The sequence below is a fragment of the Astatotilapia calliptera genome, chromosome 15 (genome assembly GCF_900246225.1).
Source record: "Astatotilapia calliptera chromosome 15, fAstCal1.2, whole genome shotgun sequence".
Taxonomy (NCBI): Eukaryota; Metazoa; Chordata; class Actinopteri; order Cichliformes; family Cichlidae; genus Astatotilapia; species Astatotilapia calliptera.
In genome coordinates this window covers 40,023,736-40,040,564 of record NC_039316.1, presented here as the reverse complement: position 1 = coordinate 40,040,564, position 16,829 = coordinate 40,023,736, and the positions used below count along the sequence as shown (strand labels likewise).

The window sequence follows — 16,829 nt, the reverse complement described above, 5'->3', positions numbered from 1 at the left end:
GAACACATCGCCAACGCTTCCTGGCCATCCAGTGTAGATGTCAGTGAAACTGTTGGGAAGACAACGTTGGAGAAACGTGAACATTTTCTTTGTTCTGTATAATCTGCAGATTCTGACAGAAACCTGCAGCTATCCTTTGAAGCAGCGCTCCTCTAAAACAGCAATAAGGATCATTATTAGGTTATCTACATTATTATGTAAATAACAAAATAACTTCAAGCAAAAATTGGGAAACGTAAAGTCCAAAGTCTTTATATGAAGGCCATCAGTCAAACAATACTGTTTGCTCTGGGTCTAAACAGAGCACGTTGTGTGTGTGACGTCTTCTTTTGCGCATGCGGCCGCTTTGAGCGTTCACACTAGTGCGCGTTTGCTGTCGCATTTTATTTGTAGTGTGACCAAGCAGACAAAAAAAATCGGAATTGAGCATTCAGACCTGCAGTGTGAACATAGCCTTAGTCAGCTCAAACTTTATTTAGGGCACACTCAGTTGACGCATCCTCTTCAGTGGATTCAATTAAAGTCTGTTTCATCACCTGAGCTAGTTCATCAATCATTGTATTAGTCTGTGCAGAGTGATGATGTTCATCCCAAGCTCATGATGTAATGTGCAACTTGAGCTGTGATTGGAGGACAGAAACAAGTAACTTTTATTTTTTAAACCCTGGAACCCGGGCTGTAGAGGCTGCACTTCTCCGTGCGGCCTGCTGGCGGCGGCACGCCCCCGTTGTGTTGCAGCGAATGGATCCGTGGAAGAAGAGTCGGACCGGAACTTAAACAGAGGGGGGTAGCAACGCGCGACGGCGGAGCGCTTTTAAATCTGTGGAAACTGAACAAAAGCAAGAAGAACAACAAACAGCGGAAGGTAAACGGTTTCTGTCCGCCCTGACGTGAATGCACCGAGCCCGCAGACAGCCACTCAGCTGCTCTTTCGGCCTGACCTAGCGGGCTAACCATGCTACCGCATAGCCAGGTGCTAATGCTAACAGCTGCCGTGAGGGTAAAGCCACGTCACCGGCAGCATGACGAGCGGCGTCGTCATGGTTACCGCGAGTCCGGTTTAAGTCGGGGTTAGCGTGAGTTTAACCAGCCAGGCTTAAGAGGGGAGGTTAGCACGCGGCTAGTTAGTTTCAGTCAGAATCAACCAATTAAAAGCTCGGTTCAGGCGACAGTAGCCAATCAGAGCGCAGGGAGAGCAGGGCTGTGAGTGGTCAGTCGAAGGCGCCTTTTGTTTACAAACAAATAACTGACATAATTGCTTGTTTATTCAGAGTTACCATGGAAACGGGAGCTGGTTATAAACACACTGCGTTAACCGCCAGTCACATAAAAGCAGTGGAGCTGGCAGTGTTGAACCAATCACAGGTGTTTCATGGGTCATGTGAATCTTCCACAGAAAATGATCCCTATGAGAGACACCAGAGATTTCATCAGATGGTGATAAAGATCTACACACAACATAATAAACAGTTTCAGTAACACAGCGGTGTGACAGTGAGACGCTCAGTCTAAGCTTCAGTCAGTGGTTCATATGAAATCAGTAAGTCTCACTGAAAACATCTGGAAATCAAAGAATCAGTGACAAGGTCAGCTGACCTGAAACTCTGAACATCACAATTAGATTGGTAAGAAGATGTAGCCCCGCCCCTTTCTCTATGAAGCGCCTTGAGGCGACTTTTGTTGTGATTTGACCGTATATAAATAAAATAGAATTGAATGTAAGCATGCAGGTTAAACACTGGGTTAACCTGAAGCAGCGGTCCTTCAGTCAGTAAAGCAGCTCTGCGTAAGTGGAGGTCACACAAGAGGCTGTTTAATTTACATATGAATCATTTTATTAGCAGACACACCTGCACTCAAACACCAATCACAGCACAGCATCGCCTGTACTGCACTCACATATGCTCATGTATGGGACTCCTCCCCGCTGACATGGTGTGTAACTAGGGATGGGTATCGTTTAGGTTTTATCCGATACCGGTGCCAAACCGGTACTTTTGAAATGGTGCCGGTGCTTAAACGGTGCTCAAACCGGTGCTTAAAGAATGGAGAACACAAAATTGGTCCAAAAACCTCTCATGTTCAGCTGTTTTTTTGTAAAAAGATAACAATGTTAGCCTTTTCTGCAGCTATAGGGCATATATGGTATCACTCTTGGCTGGAAGCAGTGCTTAAACAATGGAAAAAACAAACTTTTTTTTTTCCCATCAAATATGAATTCTGCAAACATTAATCTCCTGCTAAAACCAGGCAAAGACCCTGTATATCCCTCAAGCTATCGTCCAATATCCCTTATAAACGTAGACCTTAAAATAATCTGCAAAGCTCTCTCAAAGAGACTGGAGAAAATAACCTCCCTCTTAATTCATCCTGACCAAACTGGTTTCATAAAAGGTAGGCACTCATCAACAAATACACGTAGATTACTTAATTTGATAGACTACTCATACAGTAAAAACCTAGAAACTACAATAGTCTCTTTAGACACAGAAAAAGCATTCGACAGAGTTAACTGGAAATTTCTATTTGCAACTTTACACAAATTTGGTTTTGGATCCTCTTTCATAAACTGGTTAAAAATATTATATAATTCCCCAACAGCTTGTGTTAGAACAAATGACCAGACATCCTCCAGCTTCTGTCTCTTGAGGGGCACCAGGCAGGGATGCCCACTCTCCCCTTCACTGTTTGCAATTTTTATTGAACCACTAGCAGCAGCAATTAGACAGAATTCAGTAATTAAGGGCATAAAATGCAAGAACGTGGAACATAAAATCAGCCTTTATGCGGATGATGTGTTACTCTTTCTCCAAGATTCACAAACCAATATCTCTGGGGTGATTGAATTGATAAACTCTTTTGCAAGAATATCAGATTACTCAATTAACTGGTCAAAATCTACAGTTCTACCGATTAATTGCTCCCTCCATAATTCCTCTTCTACACCACTGCAATCGGGAAATATAAAATATTTAGGTATTAATGTTTCTCCCAAGCTTGCAGATCTAACTAAATTAAACCATATCCCACTTTTAAAGAAGGTAGAAGATGATCTGGCTAGATGGAAATGTCTACCCATATCACTCATGGGAAGGGTTGCCGCTATAAAAATGATGGTCTTACCAAAAATAAATTATTTATTCTCAATGATCCCAACTAAACCGCCACAAGATTGGTTCAGATCTCTAGATTCATGTATGTCCAAATTCCTTTGGAAAAATAAACCCCCACGTATAAGCTTAAAAACACTACAAAAGACCAAGGATAAAGGAGGACTAGAACTGCCTAACTTTCAGCACTACTTCTTAGCCAACAGGCTTCAGTTTATCTCAGGATGGCTAAAACATACCCTCTTAGATGAACCTTGGCTAGATGTAGAACAAGCACTTTGCAATAATCTAGAGATCTCAGACCTACCATTTATCAGCTCAAACATCCAACGACATGAATGCTTTAAAAGCATCAACATCAGCGCTTCTCTGACAGCATGGTGGGAGTTTCTAAAATTGACAGCGTCTTCATTAATCCCATGCAAACGTACACCTATCTGGAACAACCCTGACATATTACAAAACAATAATATGATAAACTTTTCAGATTGGAGTGGTAAAGGAATCAAATATTTAGAACATATACTAGAAGGAACAGAATTTATTTCATTTGACAGACTAGTTACACAATATGGGATCAACAAGAAAAGATTTTTAGAATATCAACAAATTAAATCCATAGTAAAAAAGAAATTTAAACCGGGTCAAGTTGAACTACAAACACCACCAAGTGTGGTTCAATTTCTTACTCTTAAAACCCCCAAATTACTATCCAAAATATACAGAATGCTTTCTAAAACAGATGAATCAATATCACTTCCTATTGCAAAATGGGAAGCGGATTTATCAGTTAACTTAGACCTAAACTTCTGGTCTCAGATTTGCTTAAAAACCTTTCATCTAATTAGAAATCCCAGTCTTCAATTAATTCAATACAAAATATTACATAGAGTGCACTATACAGGTCATCGGATGTTCAAGATGGGCTTTACGTCTACCAACAACTGCTCACACTGCCAAACCAATTCACCGGACAATTATATCCACGCTCTTTGGTTCTGTCCACCAGTTCAGAAGTTTTGGCGCGAGATATGTGAAGACTTATCGAAGTGTCTGAAATGTAACATTCCAACTTCCCCCTTAGTGTGTTTGTTGGGCAGCTTAGATAATGTCACTTCAGAAAAGAATATCGCCCATATGGTTTTCACTGCCCTATGCATAGCCAAGAAAACAGTTCTCATGAACTGGAAAAATAAAAATAATCTTAATTCTAACCAATATAGAAATTATCTATTAGATTACATTAGTCTTGATACAGCCTCTGCCACCACATCAGATCAATTGCTCTGGGCTCCTTTGATCAGCTCCATCACCTAGTGGGGGTGGGGGGTCATAGTTTGGTCCCGCCTTCACTGTTGTGATTGGTGTGGGGGTAGGGACAGGCTTAGGGCGTCGGGGGGTTCCCCGGAGGCATTCTCCTTGGGGGGCTCAACCCGGGGTAGCGGTCATGTCCGGTTAGGGGCTCTGTTGGCTCTCAGGTGACTTGTTTCCTCGCGGCTGCGTGCAGCGGGACTAGGGGAGGGTCTGTGGTGACGGACGTGGGTTATTGACCTGGTAGCATGGCTGCCCCTGGGTGGGTCCGGGATGGGCGTGAGGTTCTGGGGGCGCTCCATCTCTGGGCTGGGGCCCGGGCCGGGCCTCGGGGGCTTGGGTCCTGGTTGGTGTGTTGCTGGGGTTGTGGGCGGGTGGGTGCATGGGGGCCCAGCCCTGGAGCAGGGTGCCGCCGGTGCATCGAGCCACCTGGGGGGCTCTTCAACTGGTGGGGAAGATTGTCACATCTTGCAGGAGCTTTCCTCTCCTCAGGGGCTCTCTCTACAGGAGGGGGAGATACAGGAGAGGTGGAGGAAGATCTCAGCCTGGGTGTTTATTGTCTTATGTAGTCTGGAAGAAGAGTGGATGGTGGGGTGGGTGCAGTTTTCTCTGTGGTGGGGTTGGGTGGACTGTCCTGGGCTCTGTGGGGCCGGGAGGCGCTGCTGCACTGGGCCCCGGTCTGGATGGGCCTGGGCCCCCTTTCCCTGGTGGGTCGCGGAGTATGGGGGTGCCTACTGGGGTCAGCGGGGGAGCTGGCCCCAGGGAGGGGTCACTTGCCCCTCCCTTCCTTCCCTCCCCATCTCCAGCTGCCTCCCTCTTCCCGCTCCACCACAACCACCCACACATGCAGGACCTTGGAGTAGGGGTATGTCACCAGGGTGCAGAGGAGACACCCCCCCCCCCCCCCCCGTCCCCCCCCCGTCCCCTTCTGGCTGCCTCTGCCTCAATTTTATCCCACAACTTAGACATTCACATTACTCACACTCTCATTACACATACATATAGGATCTTGGGGGTGGGCACGATACACGGAATCCAAAGTACCATCAGGGTGTACACCCCACCCCTGGCGTCGTTGCCCACCTCTCAATGTTAAATACACGTAGAGATTGAGGGCCAGCAGGAGGGACCATGCGCTTACCTGCTGCTCTCTGGCAGGTAGCTCCATGCCCTCCTGGGTTTTAAATGCACCTTAGAACACACATGCATCAACACTACAATGAGCGGGTGGAGGGAGGTTTGGAGTTTTCTCTCACCCCCGTTCTCTGCGACCTGCTGGAGCGGGGGGGCTAGGAGGAGGAGTTGGCCGTCCGACTGCGGTCTGGAGTGTGGGGCCTCCCTGCTGCTGCGGAGTCGGGGCGGTCTGCCTCCCCCCACCGCAGGGAAAAGGGTAACACCACCTGGGTCTGGGTGCAGTTCCCCCCCTCCAGGGGCAAGGGTACCTAGACCCGGGGCTTAGAGTACACTTGGGGAGTGTGATCATGTGTACAGCGTCTCTTTATGTCTGTCTCCACGTTGGTTGAGTGTGGAGTAAGTGTATATGAGAGCATGAGGGTGGGAATGGATGTTTGTATATGTGTGTGCCTGTATTTCTGTGTCTATATGTCAGGTTGGGTGTCAGGCGCCACCTCTCTGGGGACATCTTAGGCCCTCCAAGGTATGGAGGCCTATCTCCCCCTACCACCACTTCCCCTGCCAGTGGCGGACTCCCTCAGACATCGGTGCGTTGGTGGTTCTTTGTGTCCGGGGATGGGCGTCCAGGTACACGCCGGCTCACTCCTTGGCGGCCGCTTATCGGGGCCTGGAGCCTGGGGCTTGCTCGGGCCACTTCGGAGGTGGGGTGCCCCCGGCCTCTCGGCCTAGGGCTCGGTCACTCAGGCACGGCTGGCTGCCGGCGGAACTCACGGGCGCGTCACTGCAACTCCCCCTGGCTTCTGCTCCGCGGCTGCTGAGTGAGCCCTCATCTGGGACTCTCCTCAGCTCTTTCTGGGACAGTGGCGCGGCTGCCCCTCTGTTGGTCTTCCTTGGTCTCTTGTGTTCTGGGGGCCTCTGGATGTCTGGAGTTTTGATCTCCTCCATACCTGCTTCATGCCCTGGAGGACGGGGCTGTGGCCCCCCCACACCCTCTAGCAGATCATTACATGAAGGAACCTTTTAAAAAACAAAAAACAAACGCGTCCATGCTCACAGGTGTACACACGGGTGATCACAACCACAAACTCTGCCCGTTCTGTTGGTTTTTGGTTTTTGCCCTTCTCCCCCGTCCCTCTTCTCAGCTGTTTCTCTTTCCCTCTTTCTTTCTCCCCTTCTTTCCCCCAGTCAAGTCTGTCCCATATTCAGTAAGTGAAAATAAAATAAACAACAAAAGGTGAATCAAATGGACCATTATGGCAAGGCTGGGATGGTCAATTTGGTAAAGTAAATCCGTTGGGCATCTTTCTTTTCCTTTAGACAACAATCCTGATGGCAAAAGAGCCAAACGGGACAGACAAAAAAAAAAAAAAAAAAAAAAGAAAAAAAAAGGAAAAAACAAACTTTGTCCAAAAACCTCTCATGTTTAGCTGTTTTCCACTTTTTCTTTGGTCATTTTAGCCTTTTTGGCCAGGGTGAAGGGAGTATCTGCCATCAAACAAGAAGACAGCCGCATGTAACTACGAGGGTGTTTGCTAGTTCACCTTACATGCATTAATGTAATAACGTGGTTAGCCTACTCAACCTAAATTACACACGAACAACTTTAAGCTACTCACCAGAGAAGAACGGCTGCTGCTGCATCATCATCCTCATCATTTCTGCTACACTGGCAGGGCTAGGGGCCAGGACTCTCCTCTTCGGGTTTTTGGGGGATGTTGCTAACTCCGGGTCCGATAACAGGCACCACACCCGCAGTAGATGTGCTCGGTGTGAGGTCTCGCAGCAAGCTATCAAATACGGTGCATTTCTCGGCTTTAAAAAAAAACGCTTTGCGTCGCCAGGTGTTTCATCAGATTCAAGGTGTTACCTCCTTTGACAGTATCACAGTATCAGCTTAAAGCACTTGTTGCAGGCTGCTGAGTTTGCATCTTTTGCTGTGAAGTACAGCCAGACTTTTGACCGCTTCGCCTTGGGCATTTTTAATCTGTAGCTCTGCTCTAAAAGAACGTACGTACCTGGCCCCACCCACTATCCTCGGAAACGTAAAATGATTGGCTAGAATCTAAAGCGTATCACAGCTCAGGGAAAAAAATCACCGAAATAAAGCACCGAAATGTGCGCTGCTTTTCGGTCTGGTCACTACCGTTTATGTCAGAACGGACACCGGTACCCATCCCTATGTGTAACAGGTCATGTGACCACGAGGCAGGAGTCAAAGGCCTCCTTAGGTACGTCTCTGAGCAGATGAATAGAGCTTCGTGAAGAGCCTCTGACATTCTACTGAAAGACGTCTGTTAACGTTAATGATCAGTTATCAGGGATCAGCTGTGACTCAGCAGGCGATCGTAATCTGAACATCACCTGATCCCAACCAGGTGTTCTGATCATGTACCATGGTGACGCAGCCAGGTAAGTCCCTGGTGCTGATGCTGTGTTGGTGTGTGTGTCTGACTGTATATGTGCAGTCAGATGGTTCCCGTGCCAACGGTATGCTTCCTTAACTTTAAATCAAACAGCTGCTGGCCCCGCCCACACCAGGCTGACCAAAGTGAGTGACAGAGAATAACAGCCAATGGGAGTACCTCATTCTGCAAGGGGGCGGGTTTACCAGTGTTCCTATTGGCCCGTGAAGCTCAGGTGGGCTGTCCTGTTGGCAGCTGTTAGAAGTGTTCACAGTTAAGAAACAGCTGTTTCAGGCTCTGTGACCTTTAACCTTAATAATTCCAACTCAACAGCCATATTACCTGTGAGCTGTGACATCACAAACCCTCACTAGGGCTGTACAAGCCCCGTCCTCACACAGCCAGTCACATTACTGAGCTGTGAGTGTGTATGATGCGATAAATAAGCACCCTCAGGTGTTTCCAACCTGGCTGCATAATGGACTGTCTGTGCTGCAGGTTTACCTGGACCAATCAGAGGCTTCCTGTCTCATGATCAGACAGGCCAGTGTGTTCCGCTGACTTCTGACCCATAATCAATCACTTCCCGTTTGTAGCTCCAGGCTCATGGACACACTCACCTTACCACTGGTTACAGCATGGAGCACTGTGACTGGAGAGAGAGGTCACTGACTGCACGTCCTCCAGGTGAGTACTGAAACCAGACACACACACCAGATGTTTCACATAGTCCCTCACAAACACACACAACTTCCACTCTGACGCCGCTGCGCCCGTACACGCCGCCATCTATCTATCTACAGTGGGGCAAAAAAGTATTTAGTCAGCCACCGATTGTGCAAGTTCCCCCACCTAAAATGATGACAGAGGTCAGTAATTTGCACCAGAGGTACACTTCAACTGTGAGAGACAGAATGTGAAAAAAAAATCCATGAATCCACATGGTAGGATTTGTAAAGAATTTATTCGTAAATCAGGGTGGAAAATAAGTATTTGGTCACCTCAAACAAGGAAAATCTCTGGCTCTCACAGACCTGTAACATCTTCTGTAAGAAGCTTTTCTGTCCCTCACTCGTTACCTGTATGAATGGCACCTGTTTGAACTCATCATCTGTATAAAAGACACCTGTCCACAGCCTCAAACAGTCAGACTCCAAACTCCGCCATGGCCAAGACCAAAGAGCTTTCGAAGGACACCAGGAAAAGTATTGTAGACCTGCACCAGACTGGGAAGAGTGAATCTACAATAGGCAAGCAGCTTGGTGTGAAAAAAATCAACTGTGGGAGCAATCATCAGAAAATGGAAGACATACAAGACCACTGATAATCTCCCTCGATCTGGGGCTCCACGCAAGAGCTCATCCCGTGGGGTCAAAATGATCATGAGAACGGTGAGCAAAGATCCCAGAACCACACGGGGGGACCTGGTGAATGACCTGCAGAGAGCTGGGACCAAAGTAACAAAGGTCACCATCAGTAACACACTACAACGGCAGGGAATCAAATCCCGCAGTGCCAGACGTGTTCCGCTGCTGAAGCCAGTGCATGTCCAGGCCCGTCTGAAGTTTGCCAGAGAGCACATGGATGATACAGCAGAGGATTGGGAGAATGTCATGTGGTCAGATGAAACCAAAGTAGAACTTTTTGGTATAAACTCAACTCGTCGTGTTTGGAGGAAGACGAATACTCAGTTGCATCCCAAGAACACCATACCTACTGTGAAGCATGGGGGTGGAAACATCATGCTATGGGGCTGTTTTTCTGCCAAGGGGACAGGACGACTGATCCGTGTTAAGGACAGAATGAATGGGGCCATGTATCGTGAGATTTTGAGCCAAAACCTCCTTCCATCAATGAGAACTTTGAAGATGAAACGAGGTTGGGTCTTCCAACATGACAATGATCCAAAACACACCGCCCGGGCAACAAAGGAGTGGCTCCGTAAGAAGCATTTGAAAGTCCTGGAGTGGCCTAGCCAGTCTCCAGACCTCAACCCCATAGAAAATCTGTGGCGGGAGTTGAAAGTCCGTGTTGCTCGGCGACAGCCCCAAAACATCACTGCTCTCGAGAAGATCTGCATGGAGGAATGGGCCAAAATACCAGCTACTGTGTGTGCAAACCTGGTAAAGACCTATAGTAAACGTTTGACCTCTGTTATTGCCAACAAAGGTTATGTTACAAAGTATTGAGTTGTATTTTTGTTATTGACCAAATACTTATTTTCCACCCTGATTTACCAATAAATTCTTTACAAATCCTACCATGTGGATTCATGCATTTTTTTTTCACATTCTGTCTCTCACAGTTGAAGTGTACCTCTGGTGCAAATTACTGACCTCTGTCATCATTTTAAGTGGGGGAACTTGCACAATCGGTGGCTGACTAAATACTTTTTTGCCCCACTGTACCTGCGTGTGTGCTGACAGCTACAGGTGTGACTCTCACCTGTTTGTTTTCAGATCTCCAGTCAGGATGTCCGACTCCTCTGATGAAGGTAGAACACACACACACACACACACACACACACACACACACACACACACACACACACACACAGGTGATATCTGTCTCACACTGTGTGTTTCTTTCAGATGACCAGAGGAAGGCTGAGCCTACCAGCAGGTGAGTGTACCTGTGCAGGAGCGTTCAGCTTCTGTATCAGAGATAGGTGAGATAGGTGTGGTCACATGTGTTGTTTGTGTGACAGGATGTGGGCGGAGCCTCAGCCTGGCCCATCCAGGTGTCAGCCCAGCAGACAGGGTTACTGTGGTTACTGCAGAGTCCTGTACAGGAACCTGGACCAGGTATGCACACACGTCACAGGAGAACCTGAACGTGCCCTTAGGTCATGTGACTCTCTGATCACGTTGTGTGTCTTTTCCAGCACCTGTCCAGTCTCAGACACCTGGATTCAGTCCGGGCGTCCTCCAGAGGCTCAGGGTCCACCTCAGCAAGCGGCAGAAACAGACTGACTCTGCTGGAGCGCTTCCTCGAGGACGTTCTGCAGCACCACCCACATCGCTACGACGACCCCAGGTAACCCACATAGATGCACCTGTGACAGTCTTAACCTGTGTGTTCATATGAAAGGGGCGGAGCTGGCACCATGTGACAGAACACGATCCCCGTGAGTGTCACCTGCTACAAACATGACACTATCAGAGGATTAAAACCCTACCAGTGAAATATTCTGAGAATTAATGTCTATGACTGCACACCAGTACTGTCACTGTCAGCTGATTAGACATGTGACCGTCCTGTCTCCGTGACAGCGAGCCGGCTAAACAAAAAGAGCTGTTATAAGCTAACATTAGGCCACCTCCTGTTAGGCTCGAGTGTCCTAAAAATTACGCTTTCCCTCAGTTTGATTACTTCCTCACATCCTACAACTTTGTCCAACAAACTTAGATCTACTTCAAAGACAAATTCATTAATGCAAACTAAAAACAGCTAACGGGATTAAGTGAGCAAAACACTTACCCACGGAAAATTTCAGGATAGCCTCAGTATCGCTGTCAGCAGTGAGCTTCTCTGACTCACATCGTTTTCAGCCTGTTCCAGAGTAAATAAAGGTGGGGGCTTCTCACATAGACAGCTGAGGTAAACGGAGGGAAAAACTCCACAGTGGCTCCAGTAGTAGAAACTCACTGTGGTTATTATGTGGTATATGGGATCTCTCTTGGATGACTGAAATATGTTTGTTTTTCTGTATTTTCAGTCTCACCTTCCCTCTCCTCTCCTTTTATCATCTGTCCGCTGTTACCCTGGTAACATGGGACCCTGGTAACAGTGGCCAGAGCTTTGTGACTGGTTTGCCAGACACCAAATATTCTAGCGCAGGGGTAGGCAACCTTTCTGATGGCGAGTGCCATTTAAAATTTCCTCAGAGGTCAGTGTGCCATATGATTGCATTAGCAATCAACTTAATAACGCTCTATATTAACAGTTACACACTATATACAGGGTGGGCCATTTATACGGATACACCGTAACAACATGGGAATGGTTGGTGATATTAAAGTCCTGTTTGTGGCACATTAGTATATGTGAGGGGGGCAAACTCCTCAAGATGGGTGGTGACCATGGTGGCCATTTAGAAGTCGGCCATCGTGGATACAACTTTTGTTTTTTCAATCCGGTTGTTCAGTCTGACGTCACTAGCCGTGTCTGGGTCTAAACTCCGCTGCAGGTCCATATATCAAACGATCACTGTGGCATTACTGAGAGTTGAAAAACTGTCTAAAGTCTTTCATCTTTAATAAAATGATCAGCGTTATGCTCTACCAGGTGTAACAATTGAGTTTAACATCCAGGCATCCATAAAAACGGAATTTATGACATTTAACGGAGTTAGAAGTTAGCAGGGAGTTAGCTCGCTAGCTTCTATCTAAATACAATATAGCATGTCCTGACTGCAGGGTTTTGGAAACAAATTAAAACGTACAGCTCTGCTATCACTTCCAACATAAATGAAGACAGAAAACTAAACAGCAGTGACGTTTGTAGGGTTACTGAAGTTGGGCTAGCTGGTATATAATGATGTGCTACGTGACCGCTAGCGACATAGCTATGTTAGCATAATATAAACAAGCTAACTTTTTTTTTCCACTCGATAAAAGTTAACGTGAGTTTTCTCGGTGGTCAGAAACAAATGTAATCGCATGGCAGGATGCTGTAAAAGGACCAAACTTCAGCCAGGAGAACAACTGAGATAATCCATCCACAATACGAGGTTAGTCATTCATATACTGCTGCATGGGCTGGGCTGTAGTTACATCCTAAGGTTTTAAAAACTGAGCTTAAATAAATGATTAGTGGTAATAAAAGCCGAGGGAGGTCAACAGGGATCACTGACTGTTTTAGGAGCTTTTTGAGATCAAATAGAAGAAAATACATAACATTAAACATGTTAACAACACAAAAGCCATATTAAACGCAGACTACTTTAGACCCGGAAGTAGGATTCGTCGCGTCATCACTGAACAACCGGATAGGAAGAGGGCCATGTGACACATCAGACTTATTGGTAATGTCACAAGAAAAACAATGGTGTGCTTGGTTTCAACGTAACGTAACATAACACGCCATTGATGGCCGACTTCTAAATGGCCACCATGGTCACCACCCATCTTGAGGAGTTTGCCCCGTCACATATACTAATGTGCCAGAAACAGGACTTTAATATCACCAACCATTCCCATGTTATTACGGTGTATCCATATAAATGGCCCACCCTGTAGAACCACTTTATAGAATTATTTTTGTTCGCAGATGTTGGCAGCTATCAGCGAATAGTTATCAGCTATTTTGAAACAAAAAAAGACACTTTTTATCCATAACAAGAACTCCATAACAGCAAATGGACTGTACAACAGAAAATACAAATGCTATATATGGTCTCCTCACAAGAATGATAAGAAAACTAAGCCAATATGGCATGTCTGTTAATACAGAGACACACATGTTAGTGTGATCTCTGGTCTCCCAGGCACAGGTCTCTGAGTGTCCAGCATTCAGAGGCTACCTGAGGACACTCATGTGAGAGAAAATCTGCTCACACAGATATGTAGAGCCAAATACTGTCAATAAGGCCTCTGCAATGTTCTGAAGACAGTTAAACTTGTCAGGTAGTGATGTCCAGCAGGTGAACATGCAGCTCCATGAACACGCACAGCTGTGGATTCCAGCTGCTTCGATGTTGCATTAACTGGCATTACCTCAGCCAGTTAATGTGAGACAAATCCAGCTGCTCATTAAAGATTTCTGGTTTGATCAGAAAATAAAACATTGGTCCAAACACCTGAAAGTCCCAAAAATGCATTGTGTCTCGAGTCTATGGATGTATCCATGTATCTCCGTGGTGCTGATGCTGTGCTGAGCAGAAAGCTCCTGAAGCTTTTGAAATGTCAGAATGTGGAAAGCTAACAACGTCCCTCTCACCAGTAAGTTATTTTTAGCAGCCCGGGCATTTTGACTAAAGACCGGCCCACCAGGTATTAAAGCCATAAAGCCTTTGAATGAAAACAAACGCTGTGGTGACAGTGATGTACAGTCTTGTTGGTATATGTATGATTTCTATACATTTTACATCAGATAAAAACTTTGGTTGTAAGCTTCAGATAATTATTTAATAACAACCAGACATTTTAAATGACAATAAGGAAGTATTTCTTTGTGCCCCCCTCTCCCTGTTAATGCCCTACCTGCCCCCCTGGCAACACTTTGCTAGATCCGCCCCTGCACAGTTACCAGCTGTCAGCTGCTTAGAAAAGGATCCTGGTGTTATTTGTCTCTCAGAAACAGTTCATAACTTCAACTCATTCATGTCACCTAAAAGGTAAACCTGTTTCTCCATCACCTGTTCAGCTCTGATGGTTCAGTAAGGACGTCTCCTGGTTTCATCTTCATGTTTCCCTCTCACCACATATCCAAACCGACATCATGACCAGCAGCTTTACAGCTGTGGCTCCAGCAAACATCAGCTGATACTAGAAATTAATATTAAATAAATTCTAACAACAGCTGATCAAGCTTAAACGTGCTGTTGTTGTTTACAGCGACATCTGCTGGTTTCCTCTTTCTGGCGCAAAGTGGGCGATAAACAAACAAGAGAGAAAAGCCGATCAGCTGATCACTGATCAGTTTCATGATTAAAGTAGCAACAGGAGAGAGAATGAGAGGAGAAGGCTGTATCCCAGTTCAGGGTCTGCAGCCTTAACGATCCTCAAGGGCCGCGTACTCAAAGACCGCTAAGGCCGGAAGTGCGAGGCTTGTGAAATGGGACGGTCTAGCCTCCGTCGCGCTGCCCAGGTTGCCTAGCAACCATGATACTAACAGCTGGAAACGTGTCATACAGCTGTGTTTGACAGAAATGAAGGAGAAAATCTTTTGTTCATTTGTTTGTTTCTACATGAGCTTTGATCATTCTCTGTAAGATTAAGCTCAGCTATTGAACGGCGTATATTTTAAAGTAAAGGCTTTAGTACAAACGTCATATCACATAATTTTGCCAACACGTGGCCAACAGTAATGTTTAATGTTCTTCGTTATTAAACATTTGCACATAAAGAAGTGACGTCATATTCAGCACTTACTTAAAGTTTACTCTTCGGGCGCCCCTCATCCGCCGTTTATTTTCGGCAAAATTATCCACACCCACCGCCGCGCTATGCATTCTGGGATATGTTGGGCCACGAAGTCTACACCGCCACATCCTTAAAATTCAGGGAAATGAAGGACGCATTTGAGGGCTGCATTTCGAGCAGCCTTTGAATTGGGACAGCCTTCGTCGTGTCGCTGTGACGTAATCAGCCTTAAAGTGCGGCCTTTAAGGCTGCAGACCCTGAATTGGGATACAGCTGAAGAGGCAGCTGTGCAGCAAAGACAGAATAACTCCACCTTTGTGTCTTTTTTCATTCTAGCTGAAGTCCAGGACAAACTGCGTCCCCTCTCAGCTCAACATGAAACGCGTAATATTTTGCGGGAGGATTCCGTCTTTTTACGGGACGGTTGGCAACTATACTAACTAACCTTATGAATTAAATAAAGTTCAACATCAGTAACATCATAGCACCCACCCAGCTGTATAGAAACTCCGTCATGCTAGCTGGTAGCAGTACGAGTTATTGTAACTGACTTTAAAAAGTCAGTATAAGGAAAATAAACTCCACCTGAACTTGGTTTATATCTGACCAGATAGACTGCAGGTCATAACTTCTTACCTGAAGGTCAGTTCACCTGACGCTGGTGAAATATTAGTGTGTCATGTATTTGTTCACGACATTTTTCTGATGGGCAAAAGTATTGATATCATGATGAACAAGGGTGGTGATTCTTATGACTTTGTGTATATAATTTGGCATTTTGTACAAATGTATGCTGATAATACAAACATGATATCATTTCATTCATTTCAAAGGTTTATTTGCATGACGCACAAACAGAGACAATTGAACGGTACAAATGTGTTGTGCATGACACGAATTCAAACGTGGTGCAGATGTGTGTCACATGTTGATCTGGCTGTAGGCTGTGGCACTTGGCCAGAGGTGGCGCTGGTTGATTCGAGTCCATGTTGGTGCACACAAAGTAAACTGCACGCTTTAGTTGTGAAGCAAAAACGCTGAAACCGGAGAAATACAACGTGCGAGCGGAACGATAACGACGACTAGAGTCTCCTGATCGTTTACTCTTGCTGTCCTGTGAACGACATCGGCGCGGTATTACTTGTTTGCTGTTTTCGCGATCGCGTCGCGCATGAGGATATCACCAGGTAAACTCGCCACATTTTTAAACATTTTGTTGTTCAACAGCATCAAGACTGACTGAGTGTGTTTGAGATAACCTCACAAGTGTCACAGATGACACATTTGGCGTTTTTTTGCTGGTCTGTAGGTAGCAGCTCCTGAAACGCAAGTCTGCCACACATCTGTTCGACCAACGCCAGTTGATCTAAACGCCAGTTGATCTAAACGCCAGTTGATCTGGAACACCGGCGGCCGCCTCGGGTCTCTCCTCGTCCTGCCTCCGATCGCCCTCATCCACGTGCTGGCCTCCACCACTTGTTAATTTTACTGAATCTGTGGAAGCTCCGCGATGCCACCACCAAACAACTGAGTTATTTTTACACACCGGCCAGCATCTGGCCAATCCACCACCTTTCATTGTTTATACCGTTACAAAAAAAAATTAAAAAATAATCATCGGGTCACCGATGGCCAGTCCAGCTATGGCCGTGCCATCAGTTAACCCTTCGCGTGCCAACTGTGGCACGCGTGCCTAGGGTTGCCGACCCCTGTTCTAGTGGATGAGAAAAGAGTCACTCTGAGGCTAACAAAGATTTGAACGTGTACATGAAGCTGAGCATCAGGAC

At 46.1% G+C, this 16,829-nt stretch overlaps 1 protein-coding gene across 2 annotated transcripts in view; it reads left to right on the top strand.

Moving 5' to 3' along the window:
- Positions 1 to 576: 576 nt before the first annotated feature.
- The window catches only part of zdbf2 (zinc finger, DBF-type containing 2), a 21,237-nt gene continuing 4,984 nt past the window's right edge, over positions 577 to 16,829 (top strand). Inside the window, exons 1-6 of one of the 2 annotated variants that reach the window (XM_026142389.1) lie at positions 577 to 865; positions 8,456 to 8,644; positions 10,417 to 10,451; positions 10,549 to 10,579; positions 10,665 to 10,761; positions 10,842 to 10,993. In XM_026142389.1, the coding sequence (XP_025998174.1) occupies positions 10,430 to 10,451; positions 10,549 to 10,579; positions 10,665 to 10,761; positions 10,842 to 10,993 (302 nt within the window). In that variant the 5' untranslated portion in view covers positions 577 to 865; positions 8,456 to 8,644; positions 10,417 to 10,429. Of the gene's footprint in view, positions 866 to 7,691; positions 8,645 to 10,416; positions 10,452 to 10,548; positions 10,580 to 10,664; positions 10,762 to 10,841; positions 10,994 to 16,829 lie in introns of those variants that run through there. The other variant, XM_026142388.1, reaches the window with a different exon arrangement.